Consider the following 17687-nt stretch of genomic DNA (forward strand, 5'->3'; position numbering starts at 1 on the left):
GAGGAAGGCGGTCTTAAGGGAGAGGTAGCCATGTCCTTCTTTGAATGCGGAGCTGGAGCTGGTGTGTCCAGTGGTCGCTTTTTTGGAGCCAAAACTAAGTGTCCAGTGACTGGGTCCTTCGCCAGAGTCTTTTGAGCAGGGTCTGGGCAGGATAAATCCACAGAAGGGGGTTGATCTTTTGGTGCGGAGGGAGTCTTGTGCACCGAGATAGCCAGTTTTGTTTTTTTGCAATGTCTTTCACTGGGGAGGCAGCCCTCTTTCTTGGCTCCAAAGCTTTTTTCGGTTCAGAGTGCTTCTTCAGTTCCGGCACGGTTTTTGGATCAGATGACCTTTTCAGATCCGATGATTTTTTCGGTTCCGGTGGGGTCTTGGAATCCGAAGCAGGCTTGCTTGGTTCCAGTCTGGGCTTACGACCCGCCACGCTGGAGTGATGTCCTCGACATCGGAATCTTCTGCCTCAGAGCTGCTGTCAACGTCGTGCTGTTCTGGGACGTTGACACCTTCCTCGAAGATGTTGTCCGGAATCGGAGCTGAAGATCTTTGAGCCATTGTTCTCCTCGCTCTTCGGTCCGGATAGTCTTTTTGGAGCGGAAAGAGGCACAAGCTGAACAGTCTTTCGCCTCGTGCTCTGTAGAAAGAGGTTACACACCTCATGCAGGTCGGTGTGGCGAAACTTCGACCCACATTGAAGACACTTCTTAATTGGCGTCCTTTCCCTGAGCTGGAGTTGAGGCCTAGGTAGGCCCGAAGGCAGTCGACGACGACCGGAATTGAGATGCTCGATGTTTGAAGATTAGCGTCGACTGGAAAGCGTTTGAAACTAAGTTTTGTAGTTTGGTGTGGATTGCGTGCCGAAGGAAATCGGTTCCAACATGAAGCGCTGGAAACACATCCGAGCCCGGTGGCGGAAAAAAACAATCTAGGGATGGAGCCGATGCCCATGCGCAGTATCATCCTAAGGAGGAGTCACCTATCCCGTGATTCCGAAAGACTTTTCTACAACAAAATAAACTGCAAACATTCGGGCCCAACACTAGGTGGCCATCTATGCATAGTGTGTAATCTGAAACTCATATGCCTCGAACATCCATTTTCAAAATGTACAGACCATTTTAACTCCACGTCTATCCTGGTACAGAAGGTTAAATCGTATTTTTATAAATTGCGTTCCATAAATAAATTAACTCGCAATTTGCCCACACTGCTTCATGTGCAAGAGCCTCTCCAGTCTCAAATCTCAAACACCTCCTGCACTGCAGTATAGGCTACTGTTTTACATCAGCTGGAATATACCTTCTCCATTCTCTCAGGCAATCTCAGTTCCTCGCTAGTGCATATAAAAAGACATTCCAGAATCTGTGACAAGCGGATATCCCGAAGTAGATAATCGGATCAGATGTCAACTACACTTACTTCCTCCAGAAGCCAGAATATATGTCATGTTTGTGCGTATCACTTTTAGCGTATACACAAAAATTAACCAGCATATCTCAGAACGGTTCTAAAAAACCTCAGAGGGAACAAGAACTTTAAGAACATTGATATGTTAAGACTGGAAAACCACAAATTCAAGTCTTGTAAAGCTGCCAAACAGTCTTTCTATACAGCAAATTCCAAATTCACTGTCACGTTGCAGGTATGGTACGTCTTCAGAAACAATTGAGTAAATGATCATTGGTCATCCAGGTTACGTCACTAATAACTTCACATGCTGAACCTCAGGTTGAATGCAAGTGGGGAAAAGGAAAACTATCCCAATTAACTAATCTGAGCATATGCTGCAATGGGTATACCAATATCACTTTCTGCTCACTATCACAGGAGCCAAAATAGCTAAAATAGTTTGAGGAAGTCATTAGCAGGAAAGATAGCATTTTTTAGTTGTGAATAAACACAGATTTAAACAAATAGGTCAAATGTCCTCAGGCAGGAGAGTGGAGTGCTGTAGAGAATTTACTTCCCCCTTTCCCAGTTCAATTTAGTACTTTCATCGTTTTGTAGCAAATGCCACATTTTACAGTGCCCTTATGAATGACAATGATACCAAACATTATAAAGCTTGTTTTGAAAACGTGTATATCTTATTTACCCTGAATTTAGACCTCATCTATCATGTGCTGCTCTGGGAACCCACCTATTCATAATTACAGAGACCATTTTATTTCCAAACATGACGGCCCTCTTTATGAACGGCCTAGAAAACGGTGTTACTTGCACAAACACCTATTTGTGCAGAGGTCACAAATTTATGTTTGTTGGAGTTTCCCGCCCCCAGTAATAACCGGATGAGATAAATCCAAACGAGAGGCACATTTTACAGGTCGAAACTCCTGAAATATAACAGGTAATAAATGCCTGGTAACCACCAGAACTTAGGTAGTTGGTCAGGGAAATGAAAAAGTATAAACTTGGATGATGAGTGAGAAGGAAATGAGCAATGTCAGAAAAGGCAAGATCTTGACGGAAGAAAATGTAAAACAAAATGTTCATGGTAATATAATACAGCTCCTGCACCGTGAGGTGACTATATGCTATTTTCGGTTATCCCAACAAGTTAGACTAACCATTATGATGAAATATAAATTTTATTTTGCCTTTAATTTTTATCATTTAACATCTTAATTACAAAACTACGCAAATGTTATTGTTGTCACACAATCGTTGGAATAAATATGGCAATTATAACCTTCAGAATATCTCCTGCCAAAAACTCACCACTTTTGCATCTATAGCCACCTGGGCAAAGCCTTTACGACTGCCCCATAAGAGGATGTAGCTTTCATCGCTAAAAATTGCCTCTCGTACTCCACCAGGTGAGATGGCTAGGAGGTGGCCCTTCTTCAGCGCTTTCACACATTCTTCCTTTGGTCCATGCATTACACTGAACACTTCAAGCAATGGTCTAAAACCTGAAAGACATGGGTACAATAAAACATTACTTTTATGAAACATGCAGAGTGGCCAACTTCAACTGTTTAGATAACTACGAAAATGAATTAATTCAATACCTATCTTCAACAATATATCCTTTTATCAAACCCTGTGTTACATTACGTTATGCATGTTTTGCTTAAGAAATGTATTGGATTTCTTACTTTTCAACTTTCATCTCAGTTTAATTAAACCACCAAACAGCACTACCTTAACAACCGGACATTTCTGCTTCAATCAAAGTCTTCAAGCACACTTTTAATATATATGATAACGAGTCAGATGGGGATGGCAGGCGATTAAAATAAAGCTAGAGGAATGATGAGAAATATGTGAAGCACTGCGATAATAACCAAGGATTATCGTATTATTAGGTCTATTTTTACACCCTTTGTTTGTTAATTCAGAACGGATGTTAATTTAATTACTTCTTACTCTATTTATGTTACATGTTTAGTTTACCTCCACCAGAGCAGGCTCTCAGCTCTGTTTCCCTTTTGGAAGGTTTTCTAGCTCCACATGAAACACAAGCCTGTAAGTCTCTTTGGGAAATCGCAATTATTGGTCAGGGCTGTAGTTGAGGGTGGGCTTTTGAGGACCATCCAGCCTGTATTTACTCCCCCCCTTCCCTCCCCCACAGATGTTATGTGATCAGATTTCAGTTTTCTTCTAACAAAAACATCCTCAACATTAAAAAAAAGAATTTAGCACTTTAAACATGCATTTTCAAGATTTGGAGCCTGATCTCACCTACACAGGACCATCCCTCCAGGTTCATGATAGGCTCTCACTGAATCAGTCATGTCAAGCTATTGCTTCTTGGAAATCGGAAACTCCCATTGATGCATGTCCTCCTGCTGTACTTCATAAGATCATAGATACTGTCAACCCAGTAATCAACAACATAATACATTTTTCCTTGGCTACAGGGACAGTCCCTGCAGAATGGACACTGGCAGTTTTCAAACCACTCCAAAGAACACAGGTCATGGATCCTTTCACGCTCTCTAACCTTCGCCCCATTTCGCCATTACCCATTCTAGGGCAAAATCGCAAAAAGAATGGTTAATAAAGAGCTCACAGACTTCCTTGAGGAAGCCAGGCTATTGCACCCCGCCAATCAGGTTTCCGTCCAAAGCACTCTACAGAATCTGCACTATTGGAAATGGTGGATACATTGAAATTAACCTCAGATAAAGGAAAAAATGCAGTGCTGATCTTAGATTTGACGACCACATTTGATACCATTTCCCAAGATATTCTTTTATCCAGAAAAAAAAACTGCATCGTATCTCATACCGCCTTAGCCTCGATAAAATGATTTCTTACCAACCGCAGACAAACAGTGGCCTTAGAATAATTTCTTTCAACTGAACACAACATCAAATCGGACGTTACACAGACCCCTACTCTTAGCCCGCTTTTGTTTAACATTTACATGACCCTGCTAATCTCGGTAATATCCTCATTCAACATTGAAACAACTTTCAATGCAGATGATATACAACTGATCTTGGTCTTAGAAAAAGACTTCAATGAAGCAGATCTTAAGTTCAAGCAATGTCTAACTGAGGTCATCCGCTGGATGAGACTCCACCATCTTAAATACAATATGGATAAGCCAGAGATAATGATAATAGGCTAGGCAAATCCCTTCAATCCGACTCATTGGTGGTCAGAAGACAAGCCTGCTCTGCACCAAAACAGTAGAATTAGTTAAGAATTTCGGGGTAAAATTTAATGCCTCTCTCTTCTTTTGGCCACAAGCCCTCAAAGTGGCTGGGATGTGCTTCAATCTTATCAAAACTCTTTAAAAGTATTTTGACCTCATTCCCTTACTCTGCAAGGAAGACAGTAGCAGTAGCACTTATCCTGTCTAGATTAGACTACTGTAATAGCCTGTTCGCAGGAGTGAACAAACAAGTATTAAAAAAGCTACAGGTTGTACAACATGGAGCGGCCCACCTGGTGTTGAAACTGTCCCGCCGATCTTTTGCCTCTGCAGACCTTAAAACCCTTCACTGGCTGCCTATTCAAAAAATAATTGTATCAGCTAATCACATTTAGAGCCTTTAGAGATTCAGGATACAAATACTTAACGGCCAGGTTTACCCCATACCTCACTGGTAGGACACTTAGATTCTTCTCAGCAAATCTACAAAAACCCTCTACCGTTAGATACAAAACCAAAGGAGGAAAATCATTGGCAGTCTTGGGCACCAGAGCATGGAACCTCATGCCTACACAGTTGCAGTTGATAGAATCAGAAACCAAATTCAGGACAGCCTTGAAGACTTGGATCTTTGGGTCCACTAACGTATTTAAATTTATACAAGTGAAGAGCAGAATGCAGCACATGTCTGTCTGACACTCTTTGCTTATTTCCGTATAGCGCCAGGAAGCTCCTTTGGGAGTGATAGTTGGGCTCAACAAATACATAAATCAAACTAAATCAAATTACTCCGGCATCTAGCAAAGATTCTTTATAAAACTAACTACATTCATCTGTGAATGTACACAAAATACATCGAAATTAAAGTACTAGACCTGCTATTCACCAAATATTCTGCATTTGTTATATTTTACTCCAAGCAGCAGATATAAGTTTATTAGTGGACTTAATGCCTGGCTCAGATTACATCTGTGATCAGCGTAAGTAAAACGTGAAGGGCAACAGAGGCACCAGTTAAGATAGAAACCATTGAGAAAGAATTGGTGTCTTTTTTATAATGATGAACTTGTATCTGCAATTTTCCTCTTTGGTTGTTTTTATAAATCCACCGGGAAAGTATTATTTTCCCTGAAGAATTCCCTACCCATATGCAGCGTTACTTTTAGGTGGTCGTCGAGGCTCCCTTCGAAAGGGATGCTTTCTTATTTTCTAAATGAGTAAACCCTCGGCCCGTTCTTAGGATAGGAAAGGTTGGAACAATATTTGCTAATATTGACAACCTTGTGAGTTTAAAACACAGCAGGGCGCCCCCTTCCTCAAACCCCATTCCATGCCATGGTCATTAGATTTATTCAAGTTCAATATTATGCTATCTCGGAGTGATCTTGGAGCGTGGGTAAATGGATTTAGCAGAGCAAGGTCGCAGTTTGCAAATACCATGCATAAGTAATTTAAGCCATTTGCACATGTAGGTCCAATATACACAGACAAATGCGATAGAAAACTGAATGACGAGCTAGATAGATAATTTAGCATGAGTGTCAAAGGTTCAAAGGATTATGACACCTCCTGCGTCTATGTTTATGTTCCTGAATTGCTATGATCACAGCTATCCGGAGGAGGCAGCTATTGCATTGCTCAGCGTCTTGATATTAAGTTTTAAGGGGAACTAAGCTGTACTTCAAAGTTCGTCGAGTATACTTATGGGTGCAATGCCAGTACCTCTAAACCGGACAGCTAGTCTTAATTGAACAGAAGAAAAAGTTACTTACCTATGGTAACAATCATGGATACACTGTATTTGCCGATCACTCGCCTTTTGAATATACCGGATGTTAGACTGAATCTTGAAACTTTTGACTAGCACTCTATACCCTCAGGTGGTGGTGTCTTCATTTGGGAATCAGAAACGATGACATCATGTCACTGGAGCCATAGAGCGCTCAACCTGAGCCCTGTGGTCAGTTTTCTCTCAATTTTCTATGTGCATTTTAAGGTGAACAAGATTAGAATCAGCTTAGTAAGGCCACGTAATGTTTATAGAATTGGTACCTTATTAACATTGTCAATTTAGTAACCAGACATGAAAATTGGTAGGAGGGCGGATCAGTGAAGAATCCGCAGGTAAAGAGAATCAACCAAAAGTAAGTAACTTTTTCTTCAGAAGGATACTTCCACCTGCAGATTGCTCAACTTTTAAACAGATTCCACTGGCAGCACCCAACCAGAAGGAGGGCCAATGGCTGGTTAAACTAAGAAGTCCTGTAGGACAGAGCGTGCAAAGTGACCTTCCATCTACACCCTTAAGTCCAAGCAGTAATGCTTTGCAAAAATGTGAGGGGAAGACCAAGTTGCTGCTTTGCAGATCTTTGCAAACGGGACTCGCCTTGCCAGGGCCTAGGTAGAAGATTTCACTCTGGCGGAGTGGGCCCTGATGCTTTCCAAATGCGCCTTGTGAGCCAAGAAATAGCATATCCTCATGCATAAGATGATCCACCTTAATGGCCTCTTCTTGTGGACTGCCTTGCCCTTCATCTTGCCTATGTAGCCGATGAAAAACTGGTAATCAACTGAATTTCTTGGTTCTGTCAAATTAGAACCTGACCACTTACTTGGGGACTAAGCTATGAAGCCAGTCTCCCTCTTCTTCCTCTTTGGTCAGATGAAGGTGGAAACTTGTTGGTGCGGGCCTTCAGGAACCTCTAGACAATTGGCAACGAAGAAGGACGATTGTTCAGGGAGGGCAACAATGTTGGGAAAAAGCGCCTAACTGTGCCCACTGAACACCCTGGTTGCAACACAGGATATCAGTTAAGCGGCCTCAAGAGTCTCCTGAGCTATCCTTACACCACTCGCAAAACCTACTCCATCTTCTCAAATATACAGTTTTTGTGGAGGAACTATAGGCACATAAGATAACTTCCACCACTTTAGGAGGGAAGGAAAAAGCATTAAGATTACCCCGCTCATTTTCTAGGCATAAAGCTCGAGCCTCTGGAGGTTGCAATGCTAAACCTGTACTTCTGACCGCCAGAGATGATCCACCCTGTGAGGGAGATGGCGTGGGGACACAGGGAGAGATTCATTAGGGCTGCAGACCACACTCTTTTTGGCTATTATGGGCTATCAAGATGACCTGGGCCAGGATGAAGCAAATCTTCCTCAGGACCCAAGGAATCCAGGGAATGGAAGGAAACACACAGTGAAGCTCAATGTTCCACCTCAACTGAAACACAACCCCCAATTCTCCTTGCAGCAGATTCTGGTAGGCACAGAACTTAAGGGAGTGAGCTTTGTCGTAAGTGACAAAACTCTACCACAGGAGTGCCCTAAAGGCTAAAAATGTACTGCACTACCTCTAGGTGAAGCCTAAATTTGTGGGAGTCAATATGACACAGACTGAGAATGTCTTCTCAAACATTTAGCACTCGGGCTAGGTGGTTGGCTAACACCCAAATGTGATGTTCTCGCACACAGTTCCAGCGCTGCAAAGCCTCCCAATAGAGAATCTGCTACTTTACAACCCCTACCTACTTGTTTATGTACTACATCACAGTTGTGTTGTCTGTCAAGAATTAGACACACTGGCTGTGAAGGGACAGCAGGGAGGCTTTGAACACCAGCTGAATTGCCCTGAGCTCCAGGAGAATGATATGCAGCATCTGCTCCTCTGGAGGACTAGACCTCTGATCTCCAATTCCTCCCCACCGTAATGTGGAAGCATCAGTTATCGCTGTACCCACTGCTGCTGGGGAAGCAATGGCGTTCCTTGCACCAGATTGCCTTGTATGCTCTACCACATCAAGGCCGCTGTTGTGTACCATACCTAGAGATCATGATGAAACACAGTAGATCCCTACACTGCTTGAGGAGGACCATTGGAGGGATCATGTGCCAGCATGCATGAGTGACCAGTAGCATGCAGGAAGCTAGCAGGCCTAAGAGGTGTAAGACCAGCAGGACTGGAACCTGCGCTCCATTCTAAAACAATGACCTGAACCCTCTGTGAAGTGGCTAAGGCTTGACTCCAAGTGGTATCCAGTACTGTTCCTTTGAACAGGATGCGTGAGAGCAGCAGGTGAAGTATGGGCATGCTGATGGAAAATGCAAGTCAAACAGCTTAACTGTTGTGACCTGCAGATGGTGCAACACCATCTCTTGAGTTCTGGCTTTGAGTAGCTAGTCTTCAAAACTAAGGGAACAAGGAGATCCCGCATTGTCTGAGCAACCATCACCTTTGTGGAGACCCGTTGAGCTGAAGTTAGACCAATCAGAAGGACCGCAAACAGATATTGTGCCGATCTGACGGTGGAGCAGATATACTTCCTGTGAGTCTGCAGGAGTAACGAGTGGAAATATGCATCCTGTAGGTCCACAGATAGCATCCAGTCCTCCACTTCCAGCGCAAGTAGTAACTGAGCCAGGGACAGCATTCTGAGCTTCTTCTTGAGGAACCAAGTCAGTACCTGAGGTCTAGGACAGGAACCACAGGAGTACCATCCCTGGCCCATTGTCTGCCCTGGCATCATCTTCACTGACACCTTTGCATGACATTAAGAACTCTACTTACTGTTGAAGGATCCAAAGATGGTCAGCTGGAAAAACAGGAGAAGAAGGGGGAATTGGTGTTGGGTCTGAAAGTGCAGGGCAAACACCCTTTCCAAAATGTTTAAGATTCATCTGTCTTCAGTTTGGTCCCTCCAGATCTGTGGAAAGGAGGGTACCCATCGTCCAACTGTCATCCTCTTTTCTAACAAGAGGGATCTAAGGCTGTTTCCATGCGGTAGCTGAGGATCAGTATGATGTAGAGGGGAGTGAAAAGTAGGGTACAACTTCTGTCCTTGCCATGTCGCTGGTATTGCCTATACAGAGGGTGGGCTTATTGTTGCTGAGAGGGTTAAGTGTGTTGTCTGCCTCAAAAGGAGAAAGTTCTGTAGAAATCACAAAGCCTTTTGAACTGGCACTAATTTCTGCTGAGTTTGTATGCAGAGTGATCAGGCAGTAGCCTTGCTCTCTTTAAACCTCTTGAAAATAGTCCGGTTTTGCAACGAAGAGATGAAAGTCATTTAAGGGGTGGGTCAATAAGAGAGGATTGCGCATCCTGGGAGAATGTAGTTTCTCTGCTAAGCATGGCCACAAAGGGATATAGATATTCCCATGGCTCGAGCCACATAGTCCTTATGGGACTCCATGACCTGCTTCGCGGCTGTGTGGCCATTTTTTTTTAACATCTCTGTGAAGGTGCTCCGGCAAGCTGGGGACCACTAACTGGGTCATGTTGCAGACACCAGCGTGGGCATAACTTCCTATGAGGCAGGTTGCATTGAGGGGCATAAGAACCAATGCTACCAGCCAAAAGGATTTCTTTGCAACTGCTCATTTTCTTAGACTCTGTTAGAAGAAGTGGTAGGGAATGCTCTTGTAGAGTTTGGAAGAGTAGGATGTTTGCACGACAAGGCTCTCAGGTAACACTGAAGACAAAAAGATTGGGTCGCCAGGAGCCAGTCTATCTTCTCACCACAACCCTACTTCTAGCAGTAGAGGAGGTGGATTTCTCCCACATTGCCAGAATGGACTCTGTCAGAGCCTCGTTAAAAGGTAACAAGGGTTTTGCAGCGTGAGCAGCAGAGTGCAATGCCTCAGGTTTTCCTTGGTCTAAGCAGAGGGAAGTTCTACTTGCAGGGCCTAAACCATCTTCTTTATCACCGCATGGTAAGAGATGAGTTTTGAAGCACTAAACTGGTTGGAGAGTGAAGCTCCTACTTGTGTCTATTTGTGCAGCTAAGCCTGTGTTTATAGCAACTAACTGCACATGAATTAATCAGGGATTTGTGAAGCGCCCTAATCACCCGCGAGGGTCTCAAGGTGTTAGGGGAGGGGGGAGAGGGAAAGAACCAGGTCTTGAAGCTCTTCATGAAAGTGTGCTGCGGGGGGGGAGGGAGGAACGTCTGATGCGGAGTGGGAGCTTGTTCTAGGTCTTTGCCTCATTGTAGGAGTAGGCTCTTCTCGCCAAAACCAAGTGCATCCGCAGAGCGGGCGGGTCGGCAGAGCGGAGGTTTCTCTTGGGTATGTGGAAGAAGACTCTTTCATTGAGGTATTGGGGTCCGGTGCTGTGAAGTGATTTGTAGGCATGCATGAGTAGCTTGAAGGTTTCGCTCTTCTCGACGGGTAGCCAGTTGAGGTCTTGTAGTTGGTGGGTGATGTGTTCATGTCGTGGGATTCCGAGGAGGAGTCTGCCAGCGGTGTTCTGGATGGTCTGGAGTTTTCGGAGCAGGGATTGGTTGATTTCGGCGTAGATGGCGTTTCCATATACCAATCTGCTTTTTATGAGTGCGTGGATGACTTCTTTCTGGATTCGGGGGGGATCCACTTGAAGGTCTTGCGAAGGGTGTTGAAGCATGTGGAGGAAACTGCGTTGATCTGTCGGTCATGGTGGGGGAGGAGTCGCGTATAATACTGAGGGTCCGTGTGTGGTCTGTGGGAGTAGGGGGGAGGGGGGGGGGGGGGGGGGAAGAGCGGCTAGCCACCAGGTATTGTTCCATGCTGAGGGGGTGGGTCCGAGGATGAGGACTTCTGGCTTTCCCGAGTGGAGCTTCAGACAGCGGATGCTCATCCAGGATGCTACATCTTTCCTTCCATCCTGGAAGCGGAGTCTGGTGGTGTCTGGTTGCTTCGTGAGGGAGAGGATGAGCTGGGTGTTGTCGGCTTAGGATACTATGCTGAGTCCATGCTGTCTGACGATGGCGGCGAGAGTGGCCATGTAGATGGTGAAGAGTGTGGGGCTGAGTGATGATCATTGGGGTACTCCGCAGTTGATCTCTGTTGGTTTGGAGAGGAAAAGCGGAAGTCTGATTCTTTGGGTTCGGCCGGGGAGGAAAGAGCAGATCCAGTCGAGAGCAGTTCCCTGTTTGCTGGTGGTGTGAAGTCTGATGGTGAGAGTGCAGTGGGAGACGGTGACGAAGGCTGAAGAGAGGTCTAGAAGGATGAGGGCTACCCTGTGGCCCTGGTCGAGGAGGGTGCTGATGTCACAGCCTCGGTGCTGTGGTTGCGGCGGAATCTGTATTAGGAAAAGTCGAGGATGGAGTTGGCGTCTATAAAGTTCGTGAGCCGAGTGTTGACGATCTTCTCGGTGACTGTGGCCACGAAGGGGAGGAGGGAGATGGGTCTGTAGTTTTTGAGGTCCGTAGGCTCTGCAGGAGGCTTGAGGAGGGACTTGACTTCTGCACGTTTCCAGTCGTCGGGTAAAGTGCCGGATTCGAAGGTGGGGTTGATGGTGTGTTGTAGCTCGGGTGCTATGGCGGCGGCGGCTCTGTGGAAGATGAGTGGGGGGCAGGGTTCTGTGGCCTCCTGAGTGGATGCTCTTCATGGTTGTGGCGGTGTCTTCGGTGGTGACCGGGGTCCAGGCGAAGATTGTAGGTTGGCTAGCGTTGTTGGTGGTAGGTGTGGTTTTGGTGTCTTTTCGTAGAAGGACTTGATTTTGAGATGGAAGTAGAAGCAGAGTTTGCTCCAGAGGTCCTGGGAAGGTGTGATGTCTGTGGCTTCGCTTAGGGGTTTGGGGAAATTCTGAATGATGTTGAAGAGGTTCTTCAAGTTGGCGAGGATTTTGTTCTGGATGAAGGTCTGTTTGGTGGATCTGATGCATTGGTGGTATTCTGTCATGGCGTTATTGTAGGTGGTTTGAGTCCTGAGGTTTTTTGTTATTTCTCCATACTTTGAGATGCCTGCAGGTGTGTCTGCATTCTTGGAGGTCGGTACTGAACCAGGTGGCTTTCAAGGGACATTATCTGTTGGAGTTATGGAGGGCGAGCTTGTCTGCACAGTTGGTGATCCATCTGTGTAGTACGTTGGCTTCAGAGTGGACGTTGGTCGTGAGGTGAGGGGGAACATAGTTGAGGGTGGATTCGAGGTGCTCCTCTGACCTTGCTCCATGCTCCAATTCCTTTGCGGAGGGCGTGATGTAGGTTTGAGAGCAGTTTTTTTTTGTTTTTTTTTAAGGAGAAGTGTACGTAGTGGTAGTCTGTCCAGGAGGGTTACATGGTGTACTGAAGTGGATGTTTCCTCCTGCGAAGATGGGGTCAGGGTGTGTGTCCTCCCTTGTGGGTAGGGGTGGTGACAAGCTGTTTCAGACCAATGTTTGGGGAGGTTGTCCAGAAGGACGGTGGAGTTTGGGGTCACTGAGGTGGAAGTTCAGGTCTATGAGCAGTCTGCAGTCCATGGAGACGATGGCGCCGGACGTAATGAGGTCGGTGATGGTTGTGGTGAACGTGGTTCGTGGTCCAGGAGGTCTGTAGGCGAGGGTGCCACATAGGGTAATTCTGGTGCTGGTCTCAATCTGGAAATGGAGGTGTTCCATGGGGAACAAGGAGTTGATGGTGCTGGAAGTGGTGAGTAGGAGGGAGTCCTTGGGTACGATGGCGAGTCCATCCCCTTGGGCGTTTGGGGCGGATCTTGTATCCGTTGGGGTTGGTAGTAGCGATGCCGGGCGTAGAGGTGGAGTTAGTCCAGGTTTCAGTGAGGAAGGTGACATCTGGTGAAAGGGTTTTGAGGAGGTCCCAGATCTCTACTGAGGGTCTGTGCAGGGAGCGTACTTTTTGGAGGATGCACCTCAGGGGTTCGGGTGCAGTGGGATCCAGAGGGTGGGCGGGGCCACAGGGGGTTCAGAGGTAGGTGAAGGTCCGGCGGCAGTGTGGGTAGGAAAAGTGGCCGTGGGTGGTGTTCGGAGTCGACAGCTGGCAGTTGTTGTTTCTTCCTGGGTAGAGGGCAGTTGAGTCGTAGCGTTGGGGAGTCGGAGAACCAGGGTCCCCGACGCTGGTCGCGGTTGGGTAGTGGACGGGCGCAGATGGGCTTACTTTCGCCCCTAGTGAGCGCGGCTGCCATTAAGTAGGGGACGGGGAGGGAGTGCAGCTGGGGAGCGGGAACCGGCAAAGGGGGGGGGAAGAGGTAGCAGGGGTAGCAGCAATGGGAAAAGTGCAGAGAAAACGGGCACAATACGAACAGAGGACACAACAGAGCACAGTAAAAGCAACAAAGATTACAACAGAGACAGAAAAACAGGCACAATAAATAGGACAGACAGAAAAGACAAAAAAACACAAAGACAGAGAAGGCTGGCTGAGCGGACCAGCAGAAGAGCAAGGCTCTCCCACTGGACCACCAGGGATGAGGCGCAGGCAGGAGCCTGCGGGTGGAGGAGGGCCTCAAACGCCTACCTGCAACCAGAGAGGTGCTGGGAGCAGAGGCACATAGATGGAGCTGCGCAAGGCGGAGATCAGATTTTCCTGACCAAGTTAGAGGGCTTGCTCAACCTGTTCGCGCAAGTTGACATCAGGGAAGGGATCTTTGCATGGATAAGAATCTACAAAGAAGTAACTCCCCTCTTCTGAGACACTGTGCCTCTCTTCTTGATATGTGTAGGGGAAATTCCATCAGAGGCAATGGGTCTGGCAGGGTCTGCTGCAGTCACGCTTGTTTGAGGTGCCAATCGAGTCAATTGTGGTGGAGGCTGCCCTGGCACAAATGGAAAGGAGTCTGCACATAGAGTGAGTGGTGTTGGCAACTGTCATGGCACGGATACTGAGGTGGGGGCTGGCTCTGGAGTAGAAGCAAGCTGTATAAGAGGAAGAGGAAAGAATGGAGATATGGAAGCCAACGACTATAGAGCTGGGAGTGTCTTAAAAGACATACCCCACAAGATTAATATGGCTCGAAAACGCTACAATCAGGACCAAAGCCCTGCAAAAGACATTTAACATTGCACTGAGGAAAATTGTAGGGCAGGGGAATTAAGGGTATGGCGGTCAGAGCTGGGGATTTTATGTTGGTGCCATAGGAGGTAGCAGTTCCAGGATCGGTGCTGCGCCCAAAGGGGATCTGATCCTCTGTGGGAAGTTACACAAGGTCTGGTTCCAAGAGGAGGCCTGCAGAATGGGGTACTGTCCTGGCAACCTACCATTGGAGGAGCTGAGATGCTCAGAGTTGCCCTTCCGCTTCTTTTTGTCTTTTCTCCTGGATGATTTAGATGCCATCACAGTCCCTGCAAAGATTAAATCCCAAACATTTGCCGGGGACATCCTGTAATCCACCTAAAATATTGATTTGAATTCAGCAAAACAAAGTATGCCCTGAGGACTATTGAAACTTCTTATTCACCTCAATGTCATGGAAAAAAAGATGTCAGGGCACTGGTGGGGCACTTTAGGACTCTTGTGAAATCATGATAGCGTCTACTAGCATGGAGAGCTTTCAAAAGATTGCTGGATTCAGTCTGACGTTTGGGATATGTAAAAGGTGTGGAATATGCAGGAAGAAGCATTCATCAGAATGAGTACTTCTCAGAAAAGAGACAGTATCAACATTTCTCAGCAGGCCTCTTTCTTTCAATGCTGCATTGCCTTAAATAACTGTCAAAAGGGTTGCTGTCCTTGTATTGACAATATCACTATTAGGTGTCAGTCGTAGCAGAAAATTCAAGAATGGAGTGAGAATTTTCAGAACTAACCTATCTCATCTCACATAAGGTACACCAAGCAAGAGTTTGTAGTGTGAAAAAAATGCCAAACTGTGTGGGACTGAGTCATGTTCTTAAGCTAGTAGTGCTCATTACAGTCCTATTCCTGATACATAAGAGACTGCCATTACCCAAACACCACCAGACATCCAGAAGCAATGTCCACTAAGGAAATCTCAGATTGCCATATGCCTCAGAAATTTGATTACCCTGCTGGACTGGTGCACAGACTGACATGTGTCATGTACTACTAACAAATGACTGAGGCTGTTCCAGGCTGCAAGCTTTTGAAGGACACTGGTCAGTGGTGAAATATAGCCCTGAAACGTAATGCATCTGCTCCAGAGCTTTATTTGGTTTAAGATAGTTTACCATGTTATTTGCTTGCTTCAAAAGGTCTGCACATAACCTATTGTTAATAGACTTCATGAAGCCAAAGTAAAATAGGACCCTGAAACCCTCCCTACTTAACACATTCATGAAATACATTTTTCTTCCAGCAAAAAAATGGCAATAAAACATTTCAGATGCACTTTGGAGAACCTCAGAGCAATTCTGTCAAAAATAAAAGCTTTAACAAACCATTCTCTATAGTTTTAGCAAGGAAGTTTGCCCTTGTACACATGCACCCAGTTCACACCTTGCAATATGCTCCAAGTATGCTACCAATGTGACGTTGACTATTTATGTGGGGAGTACGTCTTAGCTTCCTTAGCATCCAGAGAGCAGCAAAATTAACATTGAGAAGTGCACAACAAGGGCCGTGTTTAAATAGAAAAGTTCATGAAGAGCAAAATACAGGACAAAGCATTTTCAAATTGACAAGCCCAGACGGAGAAAGTATGCAGGTATACTAAATGATCAGTGAGGCTCCACAAGTGTTTCTAAATTTGGCCATTAGACTGATGATCAGGTCAGGTAGGACTGTTACTTGCGAGCAAAAAGCTATTCATAACTCTCTGGTTATTCCAGAGCAAACATAGCCACCAGTCATGCGTCCGCCACTATAATAATCCTGAGATTCACCACTGTATCTTTCACTTCTGCTATCAAAAGGACAACCACCAATACGGCCGTCACAACTGCTTGTGTAAACGTCTTCCCCATATCATCCTCTGGCTCCAAGGGAAAATCCTCTGCAACCACCAGAGCCTCCTCTATAGTCACAAGTTTTTATCTCAGGTTTTGCCAGCTTGGGCAACTCTGATCTGGTGCCCATCAACAGTCTTTCCATCCAGGGCTCTGCAGTGCATCCTTTGCACCATCTTGATTGTCAAAGGTGACAAATTCAAAGTCTATGTATCTCAGTGTCTCTTGGTCTTTCATCAGAACAACATCTATGTTCTGCTTCACTTTGAAAAAATCTACTTCTATGTTGACTCATTGGTATCAAAATTGACACACTGAACAAAAAGCTTTGCAGCAGCGAAGACATGATTTCTAAAACCTGTGAGTGATGTGGTAGTGGGAGACGCGGTGGAGTCTCGGGTGTTAGATACCCTATTTCAGTAGGATGACTCAGTAGGACCAGACATTGCTTTCCATTTCTTCAAAGCATTGCTATATAAAGATCATCTATCTTTCAGGAGAGTTTTATTAACTAGATACATTTGAGGGTGCACTGCCACTTTCACTCCCTTTGATTAAATACTGTGGGAGCCATCATTAAGGAATAAGAGGCGGAAAACAATGGTATAACAATGGACATCTGAAAAAATGTTAAGATGTATGAAAGTATAAAAACTTCAATTGTACGGACTCCTTTGATTTTTTTGGGGGGGAGGGGGGAGACTAAATCGGTTTCATATTGAGAACAGATACATCACTGTTGTGAGCTCCTTTTTAATTGATGTACTGAATGCCTAACAATTGGGGAATATTAATATACATTAATTTATTACAAATGTTACATCTGTGTTACACATGCATAGATACTGCCTCATCTTCCAAATGCGAATAGAATAATAAATGTAGATTATTTTACCAAGAGATGTTGATACTAAATTAAACGACATCTTCTGAACATGAACTGTTATTATACATGGAGCTGGGCGCAACTAAGGGAATTTCACATTTCATGTGAAGTTTCCAGAGTTAATTCCTCTAGGATGCAAAGTTAAACCCATGAAATACTTGCATCTTGATGTCCCATGCAATAAAGTTGCTGGCTGCCTGCCTACCTAAAATAGTCAAACAAAAATGCATCTTTGGTTGTGGGCTATAAGTAAACGACGCAGTAACAACCTTCCTTAGGAGAATACAAAGGCTTCTCAACAGAGCAGCAATTAACATAAAGGGTCAGTACTAAGATTCTTAGCAAGCTAAGTGTGGGTTTAAGGGCCCATTACCAGAGCCTTCTATCAGAGATAATGTTCCCTTAATAACAGAATACAAATACACATAAGCAGCGTTGCTATACCTATTATCAAACAGCAATAGTTTTCTCAGCAGGGTAGTGCTACTTGTTTTTTTATTAAACAGTGCACCATTTGTCAAAGACTGCTATGCTTTTAATGGGATTGTAAAGCATTTCTCAGTAGGACTGGTAAGTCTTTGTGGAACAATCCCAGCGCAATT

General features: G+C 45.2%; 1 protein-coding gene across 1 annotated transcript in view; it reads right to left on the minus strand.

Moving 5' to 3' along the window:
- The window catches only part of TMEM68 (transmembrane protein 68), a 115065-nt gene that overhangs the window by 44502 nt on the left and 52876 nt on the right, over positions 1–17687 (minus strand). Inside the window, exon 3 of the mRNA XM_086918004.1 lies at positions 2716–2909. Coding sequence (XP_086774130.1) covers positions 2716–2909 — 194 coding nt within the window. The remainder of the gene's footprint in view (positions 1–2715; positions 2910–17687) is intronic.

Source organism: Lissotriton vulgaris, chromosome 4_1 (genome assembly GCF_964263255.1).
Source record: "Lissotriton vulgaris chromosome 4_1, aLisVul1.2, whole genome shotgun sequence".
In the NCBI taxonomy this organism is placed as follows: domain Eukaryota; kingdom Metazoa; phylum Chordata; class Amphibia; order Caudata; family Salamandridae; genus Lissotriton; species Lissotriton vulgaris.